The sequence below is a fragment of the Solea solea genome, chromosome 15, assembly GCF_958295425.1.
Source record: "Solea solea chromosome 15, fSolSol10.1, whole genome shotgun sequence".
Classification (NCBI taxonomy): Eukaryota; Metazoa; Chordata; class Actinopteri; order Pleuronectiformes; family Soleidae; genus Solea; species Solea solea.
The window spans coordinates 6,419,991-6,437,486 of NC_081148.1; the positions used below are offsets into that span (position 1 = coordinate 6,419,991).

At 40.3% G+C, this 17,496-nt stretch overlaps 1 protein-coding gene across 3 annotated transcripts in view; it reads left to right on the top strand.

The window, feature by feature from the left end:
- The window catches only part of cdh11 (cadherin 11, type 2, OB-cadherin (osteoblast)), a 71,461-nt gene extending 54,323 nt beyond the window's left edge, over window positions 1-17,138 (top strand). For all 3 annotated transcript variants that reach the window (XM_058650826.1, XM_058650827.1, XM_058650828.1), the window contains 9 exons: window positions 2,342-2,529; window positions 6,918-7,031; window positions 7,245-7,384; window positions 9,169-9,305; window positions 11,706-11,827; window positions 11,979-12,096; window positions 13,143-13,394; window positions 14,156-14,307; window positions 14,633-17,138. In XM_058650826.1, the coding sequence (XP_058506809.1) occupies window positions 2,342-2,529; window positions 6,918-7,031; window positions 7,245-7,384; window positions 9,169-9,305; window positions 11,706-11,827; window positions 11,979-12,096; window positions 13,143-13,394; window positions 14,156-14,307; window positions 14,633-14,995 (1,586 nt within the window). In that variant the 3' untranslated portion in view covers window positions 14,996-17,138. The remainder of the gene's footprint in view (window positions 1-2,341; window positions 2,530-6,917; window positions 7,032-7,244; window positions 7,385-9,168; window positions 9,306-11,705; window positions 11,828-11,978; window positions 12,097-13,142; window positions 13,395-14,155; window positions 14,308-14,632) is intronic.
- The last annotated feature ends 358 nt before the right edge of the window (window positions 17,139-17,496 follow it).

Consider the following 17,496-nt stretch of genomic DNA (forward strand, 5'->3'; position numbering starts at 1 on the left):
AGCATGTTTCCAACATAATTATATCAACACTGTTGAGAAGTAGATGGCATACAAGATGACATGCTATTATTAGCATGATCTTTTTCGATTTTAGACTTTTATATACTGAATCATGCAAAAATCAACACAAAAAAGTTAAGAATGGCCATGCAGTATAATTGGTCCTCAATCGCTTGATTGGAACACATGAGGAAAATACAGGAAACATGTTTTCAGTTTTAAAATAACACATTTTTTTTTCAGAAAAAACTTCCCTTATACACAGCTACCATACACACTTACTCTTACAACAACAACATGACCCTTGCTCCTTGCTTAATACTGGAATTGAACCCTAATAAATTTACTCTTACTGGTAAAACATGCGATTGTCCTACTATTTAATGTTGTCAAATGTCTGCTATTATGCCAGGTTGATTCAAAACATGCTTGAGCTTTACATACACATGTTGTAAGTGATATACATAAAAACAACAAACAGCACTTTTGTACAAAACAGTGTTTTATTTTATTTTCCTTGACACAGAAATAATAATAATCTTCAATTTTCTGCATAATCACAGTACTGACTGCAGATCTGTAAACAAGTCTGCCCACGGCAGGTATTTAGAGCACGGAGCAACGGTTCAGCTAATGACTATACCAAAAATGAATCATGAAGTAATCAACCAACTTTAAATGACCTGTGTAAAGTTTGTGTTTGTGTGATCAAAATATTGGCAAACGTTCCCTTTAAGACTCAGTTTAGTGGTGCAAACCATAAGCCTCGTCCACGCCCACCACAGTATTAACACACAGCACAAAGACACATTAGCTCTGGGAATAAACAACTTCCCAGTTAACACACAATAAATTCATTACTTAATATTAAACACATAGCACATCAATTTAACAGTTATAGGAAAAAAGTTTGGATTCCCATTAAAATTAGTGATCTAATAGACTGCGGTCATTATATGAGTCAAGTTTATGTGCTAACATATAAACTTTACTGGTTTTATGAGCGTCTCCTTCCAAGATCGGACTGTGAACAAAGCACAACCATTAAAGTAATGGGAGTACATTTTCTCTTCTTCATGAAGAGTGTATGATAATATTAGTAAAATACACTGGAACTCAGCTTTGTTTTCACTGTGGTCCTTGAACGTAAAAGCCCACAGTCAGGTACGCCATCCTGCCTTTTCTATCACACAATGTTGAACTCAGCTGCCATGAGCCATTTAACTAAAGCTACTTAGCAAAGAATATAGCAACAGGAGGAAAAGGGGCAAAGGGAGGGCAAGGATGAAATGAGCTTCTAGGCAGAATAGGCAGGCATTTGAGAGAGAGAGAGAGACGGGGACAAAAAGGAGCAGGAGAGGAAAGACAGGCATGAGAGAAATGGGGCGGACGTGGGGAGGAGAGTTGAGGATGAATGGTGAGATTTAGAAGGATGAAGTAGAAAAAGGAGAAGCAAATGACAGATGAAGAGGGAGGGGAGGACTTTTGGAGACGAGCGCACACACACATGAAGAAGAAAGAGGAGGGGATTTAGTGAGGATCGATGGCGATGTGGTGGAAAAACAGTAGAGGGCTGGAGGGTGGCAGTGGGGATTTGGGATGGATGGATCTAGTCCTGTGAATCGCTCTCCACTCTCTTCCACCCATTTTTAGTTGGAAACCACGTGACCAAATCAATTTCATGATTGACGGGTTTGCTACACATGGGCGAGGAGGATAAACATGCTAATGGCATAAAACCAGTAAAATGATGAGTCCGCTTTCAGCCTGAATCATCACAGAGTTGGAGAAGAAAATGACAAAGGATGGATTTGAGAAGAATGGGGAGCTGAAGAGAGGAAGTAGAAGGAGGTGGTCAATGAAATGAGTTTTGGGAAAATAGTAGAAAGTGGATGATAGACGGAGAGAAGAGGAGGATTTATGGTGAAACAAGAAAGGACATAAGGCAGATGGAAGAAGCTGCAGAGAGAAGGGTCAGTGAGGAGTGAGATGAGGAGCGGAAGGAGTATATGAGAGACAAGAGAGGGAGGAAGATAAAAGAAGAGAGAGACATATGGTCCTACCCTTCTCATTCTGCAAGCCAGGTGTCTACTCCCTTAGACATACACACCTGACTCTACAGGGGATATTAATATCCTTTTGGCCATATAAGACAGATGGTATAGTTCATGTTAATCCCTCACTGCCCTCCAAAACTGACCCTGCCTCAGATAGTAAATACAGTGGCAGCCAGCCAGGAATCCTCTAAAGAGTGTTGAATACCAAAGCAAGCCAACAGTAACATCAGCAGCCACCCAAAGCAAAGCCAAGATAATTTTCTGCCTCTATGTTTTCTCCCCAGGTGTTTACCCCATGTCTGTGTCAGAGGATAAAGTGCCAGGTGAGGAGGTGGGTCGGATAAAAGCTAAAGACCCCGACCTTGGGGACAACGGAATGGTGAACTACCGCTTAATAGATGGAGATGGGATTAACATGTTTGAACTGACCACCGACTCCGAGACCAGAGAGGCTGTTATTAAACTGAAGAAGGTAAGGAATAAAAGAGACATCTATATTTACACAAGTCCATTTAGCAAACTTAGAACACATCGTTGATATTGCATCACCTATTTAAGTGATTACAGAGCCACTTTAGAATTCACTTTGACTCTTACTTCCAGCAACCTGATGAATATTACATCCAATAAAGCATTGTTTTACTCCTCGCTCCTCATATTTTAGTCAGTAAATGGCATGTTCTACTAAGTTCACAGCTATTTATTTTCCAACAGTGAAATTGTAGAGTTTGTTTTTTTTTTGCCTAAATTATTACAAAAGTGCAGTCAACAACATCATTGACAGCATAACAAAGAATGAGTCACAGCACAGTTGTAGGTCAGACAGCTAAACAATGAGCTGTAACTCATTAAAGGCTCTTTCAAGTAAGTATAAAATAATGATTATATAAAAGACACCTTTTGATTCAAGTCGTTGGGATCATCCATTATTACAACAATGATTCACAAACATGAAGAAGGAACGGAGCAAGTAACTATGTAGAGATGTCCGGTTGTTTTTCCTCTGCAGAACACTGAATTATTGTCCGTTTCAAGAACACTGGTCAGAAGGATTGTTTGCTGATTGTAGCTGTTTCAACAGCTAGTTCTCAAGGAAATTATGTGTGCGTCATCGTCCACTTTCATTTCGTTGGACAACACAGAAATGTAGCTGTAGTTGGCAAATTTTGTACGGACAAAGCAGAGCCTTAGACAGTCCAGAGTCAGAGAGAGACAGACAGAGAGAGAGACAGACAGAGAGAAAGACAGAAAGAAAAAGTAGCAGTGGTAAGTTTTTGTGGTGTTGACTCCCCTGACAATCCACACAGTTTCTCATTGTGTTGTGACTGTCATGAGTGAGTGAGTCGTGAGTGAGAGTGCATTAACCTCCGTGCTTCCCTAGGCCAGAGAGCTCATCTTGAGCACTGACTGTAAAACACACACACACACAGCTGTCTCTTTGGCTGCAGGTTAGGATTATGCACAACACTTTAGCTTTTCCCTGACAAAGCATCCAACATTTGAGTTTCTCAGATAAAGTTATTGTATTTTTTAGCTGATATAGAAATATCTGGGGAATAGATAAGTATACATTTTATCATCAACTGTTCTCATTTCAGAATGGGCATTGAGATGTGCAATTATGTCCTTAAGAGTATTTGTTATGTGTGGCAAGAAGTATTTCCTGTTCAGAGGGAATGACGTTGCTGAAAGGAATTGGAGCAGCCAGCCTTTAACCTAGAGTGTGTATTTTTTACTGATGTGGTTGGAAAATCTCTGTCTGATTCAATCGATGTGAGTCTCTTGATTTTTTTTCTCACAACCATGTGAATAAGCCTTTGGAGCTCAGTCGAAGGGAATGGCATTAAGACTGCCAGTCTAAGAGGCTCTCCTCCCACTGGTGTCACCAAGACCCAGCAAGGAAATGAGTTGATGATTATAATGATGCCCCCTTCTCCTTTCTTAAAACCGACCATTTAAGAATCGTAGAGCAAGGCAGCTGACCTATATCAGCAAACAGTAGAAAACTATGGTTTTGCAGCAAAAGCTCGTTCCCACACACAGATGTGCAGGATTACAAAATCCTCCCACTTCCACTGTCATCCATGGACCATGGGATCTTCTTTCATATGTAGACTTTAAAGAGGAAATACCAAAGACATTGTTACCCGACATAACGTACTGATACATTTCGGGGCTGCGATTGTATCTTTGTGAGTGTTAAGCTGCCGAGTCAAAGGTAGAAAGTCTCACTGAATTAATTAACACATTAAAATGAGGAAACAAATAAATATAAAAACAGTTGATTACCAGCAGCACTTTTCCGTCACAGTAGCTTTGCTAATTGATGCTTGGCCATGCCTGTGTGACTCCTGTTGCACCAATAGAGTCAGGAGGTTTGTCTTGATGATAAAAGTTTAAAATTATGTCAAAAAAGTCCAGTTTGACCCCCTTATGTTTGAAAAAAAAATATTGGATGTGTATGACCCCTTAGTCCAGTAATTTGCAGACAAGTCAGGGCTGCAAACTCACAAACAACTTCAAACTGAAGTAAACCGTAATCAAAATAAGTCTTTAAATTAGAGAGTGAAATCAAAACATTATGTATCGTGCTTGAATTTGATGGTGAATTGTAAACGGCATGTGTGTGTAATACCATGCAATCCCACTTTTCTTCACTTAGTCTGATTATTGCACCTTGAATCAGCAGCATGTCTATGAATGTGTATTTGTGTGTGTGTGAGACCATTGTGTTATAATGCCTCTGGGGAAAGCAACACCTTTTGTACCCAAAAGGCAGTGCCATGCAGAAGCATGCGCAAGAACATGTTCAGACTCACACCTAAACACACTTTAAAATCAGCATGAAGAGCAGCCTAAATTGTGTATCCTCTCACTCTGCTTCACACACACACACACACACACTGGGATGAGCTTTAATCAGCTATTCTCTTTCATCTGTGTCCTGACGAAAGCAGTCCACGGAATATTAAGGAGCACTATAAAAGTGTGTGTTCTGCGTGTGTGTGTGTGTGCGCGAGAGAGAGATAGAGAGATTGACAGAGAGGCAGAGAAAGAGAGAGGGGGCAAAGGAGACACAGACCAAGAGAGAAAGAGAGAGAGGCAGCTTAACAAAAGAAGGAAAATGAAAGAACTGGGTCACATCTATTCTACTAGCATTGTACCTGTCACCAAGTAATGCAATGGCACCACCAAGTCGGATGCTGCTGTGACTGAATGCGAGTGGAACAATCTATTGAGGGAGGGAACGTCACTCTGGCTTCATCTCATTTGACTGAAAACAGCTCTGAATCTGATTAAAGAGCTACTGCAGGCTGTTCTCAGAGGCATTACACACAGATGATGGATATCCAGTGAGAGGAAACAATGATATAAAATTCTGGCCTTTACTCTTTCACAGTTGAAAATATTAGGTTCAGAGACTTTCATTAATAATAAGCAGGGTTGCCCACCTTCAATGAAAGATAAGACCTTATCTTGCAAATGCCCGCCACACAGCAGCTGCCATCTTTAATATTTGGTGTTATTTGACATTATATAATATTTCACATACTTGGTTAGTCTCTGTGACCAGCTTAATCACTGGTAAGTCCTGGTACAAAAAAAAAATGTGTCAACCTCATAAATCTGTAATAGCTTCACTGCTTTTATAACACTTCACACATGAGCCGTCCCTCTTCCCACTGGGATTTCATTAAGTGATGGTAGCCTCGAGATGATGAGATTAAGCTTGCTTCTGGGATTATGCCAGTTCAACACCCCTACACCAACTACAAATACAGTGATGGGGGAAAGTGGTCATTATCTGGGTGAATAATACACAGGAATTATACCCAATAGAGAGTTATTTACTGTGATTATTGCTGTGGCAGAGTGGCTGATTAAAGCAAGTGGCAACCAGGTGCTGCCAACAACAAGTCTTTATAATCATACCAGAGACCTCTTGGGTTTTATAGCAGTTATACAGTTAAGGCCAATACCTTTGTTGGCTTAAAGGTTTTGCCTTCAGTTGTCTGCACACACAATTTTAGATTACAAATCAGGAGAAAGAGGAGGAATTAAAATGCGTATGCCAACAAGCAAACCATTTATCTGAGGGTCATCGGTTTGTAGTTGCTGTGCCGCTTTTTTATGATATGCAGGAAGCATGTGACTTTTTCAGTTATGGCAACAAACACTGCACTCCAAAGCAAACACTCAAGTCAGATCTATAAGGCCATTAGCAGTCAGTGGGTGTTCTCCTAATACAGTGGAGAGAAAGCCAATAGCTCAGCTCACAATATGAATTCATTGAATCTTGTGGTTTGACACGAAAACAACAAAAAAAAATAAATAAAAGAAAGACAGTTAACAGATTGCATTTGTTCTTATGATGTGAGATGACACCAAGTTGTGACCCAAAGCTCTGCTCCCTTTTATCACGTTGTGTCCCAAACTCCCAAACCTAATACTGGCTCATAAAAAACAGATTGGTAATGAACAGCCCGACAGAAACAAACAATGCATTTTGGTCCCAACTCGTATCAAGCAATTCTCAAATTAAAGTCAGTATTTGGGTTACTGTCAGTTTGAAATAATAACAGTAATAGTTGGACCACTGAATACAGCTGATAATAGCCATGCTTTCATCCATGTAGCCACAGCTCCCCCTATCAGAAGACGGGGATACAGCACTGGTCACTCTCTGCATTGCAAAGGCAAAGCGTCTGCAATAAAACATGCATTTTCTTCAGCAATAAAAAAAACAGCCTCCCATTCGGTTTCTTGACAGCTTATATTTAACTAAATGGATGGATTTTGGTTTGATTAGTGCTGACTATTAAGTGACGTGTATTCTCTCTCGCTCTCTTTCTCTCTCAGCCAGTGGACTTTGAAACTAAAAGGTCATATACATTGAAGGTGGAGGGATCCAACCCTCATATTGACCCTCAGTTCCTTGCTTGGGGGCCCTATAAGGATGAAGCCACAATAAAGGTACATCATTTTAATCTATAAATTAATTAATGATCATTTTCATTACTCCTGTATGGTTGTAATAGTATGTATATTTACACAAGATTGTGCACCTGCTTGATCATGTGAGTAGGAAAGTGCTTTTATGAAGCCATAAACTGCTTGTATGTCTCTGTGTGTGACGGATATAGTGTTTTGACACTTTTGCATGTTCATGTATGTGTTTCCGTGTAGATATCAGTGGAGGATGCAGACGAGCCTCCTGTGTTTGTTGCTCCCAGTTACATGTTTGAGGTGGAAGAGAACGCGCCTGAAGGCACCCTGGTGGGACGAGTCCACGCCAAAGATACCGATGTTGCCAACAATCCTGTCAGGTAACACAGACACACATCTGCTAAGTCAGCCTTGTTGCCGAGGGTGAATTTGGATTTTCACACTGTGTAAACAATTGTGGAACACTGCCAAAACAACTATTAAATACTATTCCCTCGGCTACAGGGAACAAACAATATGACTCGCTTGACTTTACACTCATATTTTTTTAGGCAGAAGTAAGGATTACACATGAAGGAGTTTTCAAAAGACTGGGGATGAAAAATAGGATTACAAAGTCACAGCCAGTCACATTTTATTACAAACAACTACCAAAAACAAACAAAACATACAATCACTGGGACTAGACTCCAGACTAGATTTTTTTTCTTTTTTACATTTAATAATTAATTTTCATATTGCATCATTCCGCCTTATACCCCGCTGTTTTACAATACAGGCTATTACTGTGATGCAACTCGGGTTCAAATTTAGTTTGATGTAATACATAATAGCATAATAGCATAATAGCTGTACTGTCGTTTGAAGCTATGGATTGGTTTGATGAGGCTATGCTGTTCCTTCTTTACAGCTGATCACAACTACTGCAGGTGTTAAACTTTCCTGCTTTTGCTCCCAGAATATGGTCGGGAAGCAGGGGGGAGGTTGTTTCTCCGGGTCTGTAGATGTGGTTACTTTGGGCCAATGCTCTTCTTTTTTACTGACAGACGAACACACAGACACTCGGCTCGATCAGGAGGAGTCTGGGCATTTATTTCTTCCCAATGGCAGGGAACATTACACATTAGTGCTTTACTTTATATCTAACATTAACTGTGCCTGGTCCCCAGCTTCTCATGCTTCACACTCACAGCTACACAGCTGCCTCTCTCTTACTTGACCACTCATTCAGTGTGCACCCACATACACATATACACACACACACACACAACTTGGACCTTAAAGGAGCTGCAGTACTCTGACGACAACAAACAACATCAAAACACCACAACGCAGAAGACAACAACACAACAGAAAACAACGGATGATATCCAGCAGCTTTTTCTTTTCCTGCTCCGTTTGTGGCGATTTGGCTCAACAAAACTTTTTATGAGAATAGACTGCGGGCATTGAAGAAACACTGGTTGCAAGGGAGACGCTTTTTTGTTGCCCAATCAGCTGACTGCCGTGGGTGGAGCAGGTCTAGCTCCTCCCAGAGTGTACCATTTTACTCTGGTAAACTCTAAAGGAACAGTTGTTTTGGTACTATTCTAAATGGAATCGCAAAAAAATACACACCATTCCATGCCGAACCGAACCATACAGTACTGCTCGGTGAAAACCTGGCTTAACAACCTGAAACTGGGTCAAGGGCTGAACGATCCGCAGTGTTCAACGAGACAACTGTCTAGAGGCTAAATACTGGAACAGTTTACCACCAGTCAGTCAGGACTGAAGAAACCATTTGAATGAAAGGTCAAACATCTTCAACCTAATTAAATCAAGTCCAGCGAAACTCCTGAAGATACAATGACTTGGATCAATCAGAACCTTCACAGACAGAACACAAAACATATTCTAATAGTTCTTGAAGAATTTATTCCATCTCCCTTGAGGGTTTGCAAAGTTAATAAATTGCAGTGTTGGGCTCCCTCTGTTTTCTGTGCCTACATTAGAGAACTGTATTGCATCAAATCAATTGAATCACACAAAATTGTTCCATAATAAAAAGCTCCTGAACCATATCGGAGCCCACCTATCAATATACATATCAATTTGTCCTCTGAGGGAGAGATGCATAATATATTATTGTAACATATATTGTGTATGTCATTTGTCTGTATAGATACATGATCCCGCGATACACAGATGTTGAGCAGTTCTTCAGCATAAACTCAGAGGATGGAATGATTATCACGACGAGACCGCTGGACAGAGAAGCACAAGCCTGGCATAATATATCTGTGTCAGCCACAGAGATAGGTATGTGTATACACACAGACACACAACCTCATCTAGAGAGAGTTTCAGAGGCGTGGGTTGGAATGAGTCCCACACTCATTTCCGAATGTTTTGTTTCTTTCAAATAAAGCTCATCATTGTACAAGCTTGGGCTCATACCAAATGCACTTTAACGTAAGTGACAGTGGCTATGAGGTTGTCAGCATGAATTGACCGATATTTCAACCCTTTCAGTGTTTTGTACTATATTAATAATATACAGAAAGCAGTGGTGAAATTCATACAAACCAAGTGAAAAAAACATCCACATACTGACATCCAGAGCCAATGTACAGACTTTTAAAATGCTTTTATTTATCTTTTTCTTTTCATACCTCCAGGGTAGGACTGAAGTTTGCATATTTGCAATCACAATTTAAACTTGGTAAAACTTAAAATTGGCAAACCTATTACTTATTCAGCTCCAGTCAGGAGTGATTGGCAAGATGTGGACGGCGATAGTTATGTTTGCTGTAATGATTTGGCATGATACAGCTGTAAGCCTGGTTAGTTTCCACTCTCTGGTGTCTAAAGATGGTGGATTTTTACGTTGAATTCATGACCATTTTTTATCTCGACTTCTTGGTACTGAACACGAATATGCTTAGTTGGCTATTAACAGTATATGTTGGTAAATTATCGCCAGATCTGGGAAAACTGTTTTAAACTGCTTTTTGTTGTTAGTGCAGTTTGGTGGCTCAGTACAAAAAAAGCAGTCGAAGCCTTGAAGCAGTGAAGGAGACATGAGAAACTACAGTTGAGGCACCAGTGAAACTTTACACTGCCCATCACCACCACAAACACTCCTGCTAACTATACAGACTGCGAAGGGATAAAAGAGGGGAATGTCAGTTGACCCACAGGCCCTCCGGAGCTTTTTCTCCCCAGTTTCAGCCACACACAAACATCCAACCAATGAGCCACAGTGGCCCCACCCTGGTATTCTGTGGTTGGGGCTCAAACGACTAGAGCGCCGCGTGGTTTCCCTGTGGCGTGCTAGACGCCAGACAGCCAGATGGAAACAGGCCTGCTGCCCACAAAGTAAGGACCATTGCAGGCTACGCTAACCGCTGACAAGCCCTGGGAAGCTAAATAAATGTCTTGTAATGACAGGGTAGTGGAAAAGTCATATTGACTAGAATTACAAGTATGTAAGACAGTGGAGTGTAGGTTTTTCTTTTTTAGGCCAATGGATAGATCTTCCAGTCTTTTGGTTGGTTAGCAACAGCAGAATTAAAGGGATAGTTCAGGGGGTTTAAAGTGTGGTTGTATGAGGTACTGACACTGTCAGCACCGATTTCACCAAGAGAGGCACTGAGCACGTTGCAGCAGCCAAGAACCAGCTCGAGACACAGATGCTCTCACTCTCACTGACAAAATGGCTGCCGGCAGGGGCGAGAGGAACGACGCATTTTAGCCTCCTAAAAAAAGGCGTTCCTAACTGTAAACTGAAGTTTGATTTGTGAATTGCTTACCCCCTGTACCAAAGTACATAGCTAAACACAGGAGTTGTTGATCCACTGCTACATCCATCATTAAGTTCAAATGTATATGTTTGTAACTTTGGTGTTCGAAATCCTTTATTCAGAATTAGCAAAGCGACACAAACTTTCCAAAAAAAGGCAGCTGTAGACTAAAAGTAAAAAAGCTGTTTTTTTTCAATGTACTTTATACTCACTTACTCACAAATTCAAGGCAAACAATGTGTCAGGACTGCATACAACGTACGTAACATACGCTATGGTGGCCTTATAATAAATACACAACTCCAGGGGGGACATAACAAGAGGAGACAATACAGACCACTAGCTTCTGTAGCAACACACGGACAAACAATGATTGAATATCCGTGAAAATGTTATGATGGGTAACATTTCAGTCACAATGTCATATTTACATCCAGCAGGCATTAATGTGAGGGTGTAGCAGGCAAAGCAGGCTTTGGCAGTGGCACTGACTAATATCTGACTATGTGCAATAGCAAGTGGCTGGCTGATTGTCGGAGAAGATTCAGTTCAGAAGCACCAAGACAAACAAGCAATCACACATACATTAAAGCAGTGTTTCCCAACCCTGGTCCTCAGGGAACACTGCCCTGCATGTTTTACATGTTGCCCTGTTCAAACACACCTGATTCAGATGAACAGCTCGTTATCAGACTTCTGCAGAGCCTGGAGACGAGCGGACCATTTGAATCAGGTGTGTTGGAGCAGGGCAACATCTAAAACATGCAGGACCAGGGTTGGGAAACACTGCATTAAAGAACCAATGACATACTTTCTAAAGTAACTGACACTTCATGAGAAGCCCAATGCTGCCATTTTGTGATTTTAGCACTGTAGATGATGACTTATACTCTTTTTTGTGTGTGTTTATGTAAAGGGGGCCACCACCAAGACACCAAAGTGCGCGTTAACATCAAAGTGAAAGACATGAATGACAATCCCCCAGAGTTTGCCACAAACAACGAAGTCCTTATGTGTGAAACGGTCGTGCCAGGCAAGGTATGTCCCCGTATGCGTCTTTGTGTGCGAGTGGAATAAGCATGTCTTAATGAAATTATGGAACCTAAATGTACCCACAACCAGTGATTTTGTTTGCATGTGTCCTTTCTCATCTTGTGTTCTTCTGTGTGTGTGGATGTGTGTTGATTAGATCATTGAAACAGTAAGCGCCGTGGACAAAGATGAGATGGCTCACAGACAACACTTCACATTCACCCTGGCTCCAGAAGTTGCCCACAACAACAACTTCTCTCTCAAAGACAATCGAGGTAAATAACCTCTTATACCCCTTCACTTCTTTCTTACTTTCCGTTTCCAGTCTTTTGGAACAGCGAGTCATCGTGACGTCTGTGGTCTCTCACTCTCTACTCCTTCCTATTCACTCTGATTAGATCAAAGCATAACCAGATGGAGGTTTAAGTTCCTTGTAGAAAGCAGCAGGTGCTCTGAATCGCGCTCTCTCTCTCTCACACACACACACACACACACTCAGGCACACATCCTGTGGGCTGCATTAATTGCAGTGAACTCCCTGTCTGTCTGTACATATATCTTAGGGGGGTAACTGATTGAATTAGCTTTTGTGAGAACAGAGCGCGAGAGACTAAAAGAAATGAAATAAGAAAAAAAGTGTGCGAGCGAGAGAGAGCACAAGAGCAGGCGGAAAAGAGACGAGGAGAAGAGCAGGAAACAAAAAGGGAAATGGAATCTATTGGGCTGAGTTTTATATGATAAATATGTTGAATAGTGTAGGATTTATAGGGCTTTGTAAGGCACTGAAACAAAATCGGGGGAATGTATCTATAATCCCTGTGTCTCTGTGACATCGTGCAGACAGACAGGGAGACATACATGCAGCCTCTCTATCTATTCAACTAGTCTCAGATTTCTGAAATACATGCACACACACACACACACACACACACACACATACTTGCACACACGCATAGTCACAGCTGTCAGGGAGTTTCAGTGTTGGCATGAGTAACAGGGAGGGATGGGTTCTACCTTCACTCTGTGTCTTTTCCTTTTCACTATGTGTTTTAGTGCATGTGATGAAGTTTTTCGATTGTTTTTGTTTTTTGGGAATGAGATGAAATTTAGAATTGGACAATGACATAGTTGCTGAAGGCAAGCACATGAGTCCAGGTGCAGAAGAGAACACCGTCTGGTGTAGTAGTTGTGAAATTGAGCAGTGCTTACCTACTTTATTCAATATTCCACTGCTCTTTTGAAATTGTAAGTTTTGAGTACCTTTCCATCACTCTGCCTGCTCACCTTTCTGTTTACAAACCACATTTATCCGTCTCCACAGACAGCACAGCCAGTATTTATGTGCTCCGTAAAGGATTCAGCCGTCTGACCCAGGATGTTTACTACATTCCCATTGAGATAAACGACAATGGCTTCCCTGCTCTGAGCAGCACCAACACCTTGACCATCAGAGTGTGCTCCTGCGACAGCAAAGACACCATCCTTTCCTGTAATGTGGAGCCCTATGTGCTACCTGCTGGTCTCAGCACTGGGGCACTGATAGCTATACTGGCCTGTATAGTCATCCTGTTGGGTAAGGAATTTTTATATTAAAAATGATGTTTTGTGCTGCAAAAAGGAAACCATAATTGGTTCCCTGTTGAAGATCGTAGTGTATTTACCGAGGGAGTTTGCCAACAAGTTTACCCAATAAAAACAAACTTGCATCATATTGACTCTGCAAGGATGAAAAACTCAAGTCACGCTGTCCAGTTTTATGTCCTCATTTGAGCTGCACTGTATAATTGGAGATCATCTTGATTTTTACAAGTCTTTGCTGTCACATTCGTCCGAGTAGTTACTGTAATACTATCAGTCAGTGTGGGCACAATGTATGAGGAATAGCAATGACTTGGGTGTTTGCTTTTCTTTGGATTGTATGTGTAAAACCTGCTTTAGAAAACAGTAATTGTCTCTCAAGTAAATTATCCCCTCAGCTTCAGTTTAGTTAGATAATCCACTTTGCAGTCATCTGTCTTCCTTTATTCCGTGCTCTGTAATGCACTTGTTCATTGTGTGCAACGTAACGCTGCATTTTTTTTTCCCTGTGCCACACAACAGAAAACCTTTTAGAGACTGAAATGTTAATAACTACCCACAATTAAAAGAGCATGTGTGGCACAATGCAATGATTAGATTAATTAAACTGTCCAAGGTCTAATTACACCATCGCCCACAGTGCATACTAATTATCTAAGGCTTACTTTTCTACTTCTTTCACAAAGAATGTGCGAGGATTATTATGTAATCACTGAATGCACAACGATTTTCACATACTCCGTTTCTCTTTGGCAGCGATTGTTGTGTTGTTCGTTGCACTGAGGCGTCAGAAGAAGGAGCCATTGATCGTGTTTGAGGAGGAGGACATCAGGGAGAATATCATCACTTATGATGATGAGGGAGGTGGTGAGGAGGACACTGAGGCTTTCGACATTGCTACTCTGCAGGTATGAAGAGGATGTTGATGCCTATATGAGTGTGTGTGAGAATGTGTATGTTTGTATATATATATATATATATATATATATATATGTATGTACATATATATATATTTTGTGTTGACTACAAAAAGCTCACATACAACCAAACTATATTTATATTGAGGCTTGTTTGGTTTCATATTTCTTTTGGTTTATTTTATTTTTTTTGAATATGATGGATCAACTTCACCAGCAAATAAAAACTAAATTTCTTCTGCTGTCACATTTCTTTCTTCCTTTGTGCATGATTGATGAATTTTAAAGCAAGGTGCCGTCTTTCTTACTATTTCAGAATCCAGATGGTGCTAATGGTTTCTTGCCAAGGAAGGACATCAAACCAGAGCTTCAATTTCCCATCAGGCCCGGTCTTGGCCGTCCTGCAGCCAACAGTGTCGATGTTGATGACTTCATCAAAACTCGAATTGCAGAGGCGGACTGCGACCCAACTGCACCTCCCTATGACTCCATTCAGATCTACGGCTATGAAGGCAGAGGATCATTGGCTGGTTCATTGAGTTCCCTCGAGTCTGTAACAACAGAGTCTGACTTGGATTATGACTATCTACAGAGTTGGGGGCCGAGGTTTAAGAAGCTGGCAGATTTGTACGGGACCAAAGACTGCTCCTTTGATGGTGATGACGGAGATGACTCTTAACAGTGGTCTAACTGAGTGGACGCCCCCGATTGCTGATTTACTGATTCCATGTGGATTTGTTAACTGAGGCTTAACATTTCCCAGATCCCAATTCTTACCAACTACCAACTGACCAGTTCATGCCAATTTGTCAATGGATCGTAACAGCTCTTCCTTTGCCTGGCACCTCACTGGTCCTTGAAGACAATTTGTTGATGAACAAATCATAAACACTTGGACTTAAACCACTCCCAGTTTTTCCCCAAACTTCTCCCTACCCTCTATATCTTGTTCCTTCTCTCAATTTCTACAGACTTGAGCATTGTAGGGCTGGGAGACGTGTTTTGTCACCATTTGTCTGTTTGTAAGTAAATTGCTGGGAGGAAAAAAAAATGTTGCTGTATGATCAAAATGACTTGCTTATAGCAAAACGTTAAGTTTATTTGACTTCCTATGTACCTTTGTGGGCTGGATTCACCTCTTTCCTCAGTTGCCCCTGAGAGAGACGTTATTCCCATAGCAGGTTCTCGCGTGGCCTTAGCGGGTCACATAGTAGCTCTCTTTTTGATGTATGTAAAAGACAAACAAGAGCGTGTTATAAGTAAATCAACAGGAAATTTAGTCTAGGATCCAGCAAATTATTGACTAAATGAAAAGTCATTGACGGGAAATGTGTGTTAGTAGGCTCAAGCAGTCAAAACATTTTTCTTTTCTTCAAATTTGTTGTGTGTGCAAATTATAGCAGTAACTGATTCAATTGGCATGAAAGACTCTGGGTTGTTGATACTGGGAAGATGCTCACAGCAGCTTCACAGTATGGTGGCCTTATAATAAATAAACAACAACTCCGGGGGGAAACATAATAGGAGGAGACAATAAAGACCACTAGTTTCTGTAGCGACACACAGACAAACAATAACTACTCAACTACAATTTTTATTCCCAAAAAGAGACAAACATGGTATGATTTTAACACTGTAGATGATGATTTGTTTTCATTCTTTACTGCAGTGAAGACATGGCGCCCGCTCCCCATACATGCCCTTATGTTCCCATTCCTCCCATCAACAATCACGTCCCATACCAAGTCCACCAATGAATGATCACATACTCATTCGGAGTCCACCAACGTTCAATCACAATGAGTAAAAACCTGTGAGCTCTAAAAATCGCCTTAAACTTAATGGACACTCTTGCAGCGCAGTGCATTTCTGTTTTTCTTTCCTCTTTTTGTATCTTGAAAAGTATATTCAGAAAGCAAACTATTCTCCATGTTAGATATGTACAGAGCAATGTGCAGACATGTGATAAATCATTTTTAGGATCCAACTTGCGCCTCATGCAGTCTTAAAATAGAATGTACTGTTTCTGCCTGCATGCTAAAATGTAGTCTGGGAAAATGTGCATTGTGTTTATTTTCCCAGCACCAGCTATGTTGGCTGCGACATCTGTTGTATCAACACGTGTTGCTTTTTCAACATAAAATGTGTGCATCGGAAATTAACACAAGTGTGTTTTCTGAGCCACATACGAAGGCGGCTGAAACCAGAACATCCTTTTTTACGCATGCAGGTTCTTGTTCAATCTCTTTTTTTTTTTAATGTTATTATATTATTATGGTTATTATTGTTTTTTTATATTATTATTATTATCATTATTATGAGAACATTTTTTTCTTTCTTTGGCTGCAGCTACACAGGAACAAATTCATGTTTAACTTTTTGCAGGTCAGATTTAAAGTTGTCCCAACTGTCTTTGAAATCTGCTGCCAAAAGTTAAATCTCAGCTTTGGTTGATGCTTGTGTGAATACAACTCTTTTCTTAGTTTTCCATTTGTTTTCCATTATGTTGCATTTTGTCATTCTTTATCCCTGTTCAAGAGGAAAACTAGCAATCTGTGTTTGTTGCAGCAAGAGAACGCCTCGTTTTTATTCTCTGTCAAGTTTTATGGTACCAATTTGTACAATTTTAAAAGTTCTTATTTTAGTATACATGCAGAATATTCCAATATTACAACAAAAACATGTTAAGATGATAAGATAAAAAAAATGTTACAACATCACACTTATATTTTCTGAACATTGTACTGTTGCTTTACTATGTGCTTCAATCTCCGAAGCGAAAAAAAAAACTTTGAAATAAATGCTCTTTTTATAAAATGAGACTGAAGTGCGTGTTGGAGTACACTTTGTGTGAGCTCTGGACATTATAGGAACAATTAGCTGCAAGATGGTTTACATGGGATTTGTACTGTGATTTAGTTAAAGCACATTACAGTGTTTTTGTTATATTAAATGTGAAAATGTTAGCCCAATAACCTGTTGATGACCAAGGATCAATCAAATACAATCTTTTCATGATTTTCCCATTGAATGACTTTACTATAATTATGTTTTATTACTGTATTTAATTGATGTTTTTCAGTTAAAGCATGTCCACAGTACTGGAATTAAACTGCAATTGGCTGAAATTACAAATAGATAGAATTGAGATTGATATTCAGTAAATATCAAACTTTTTAA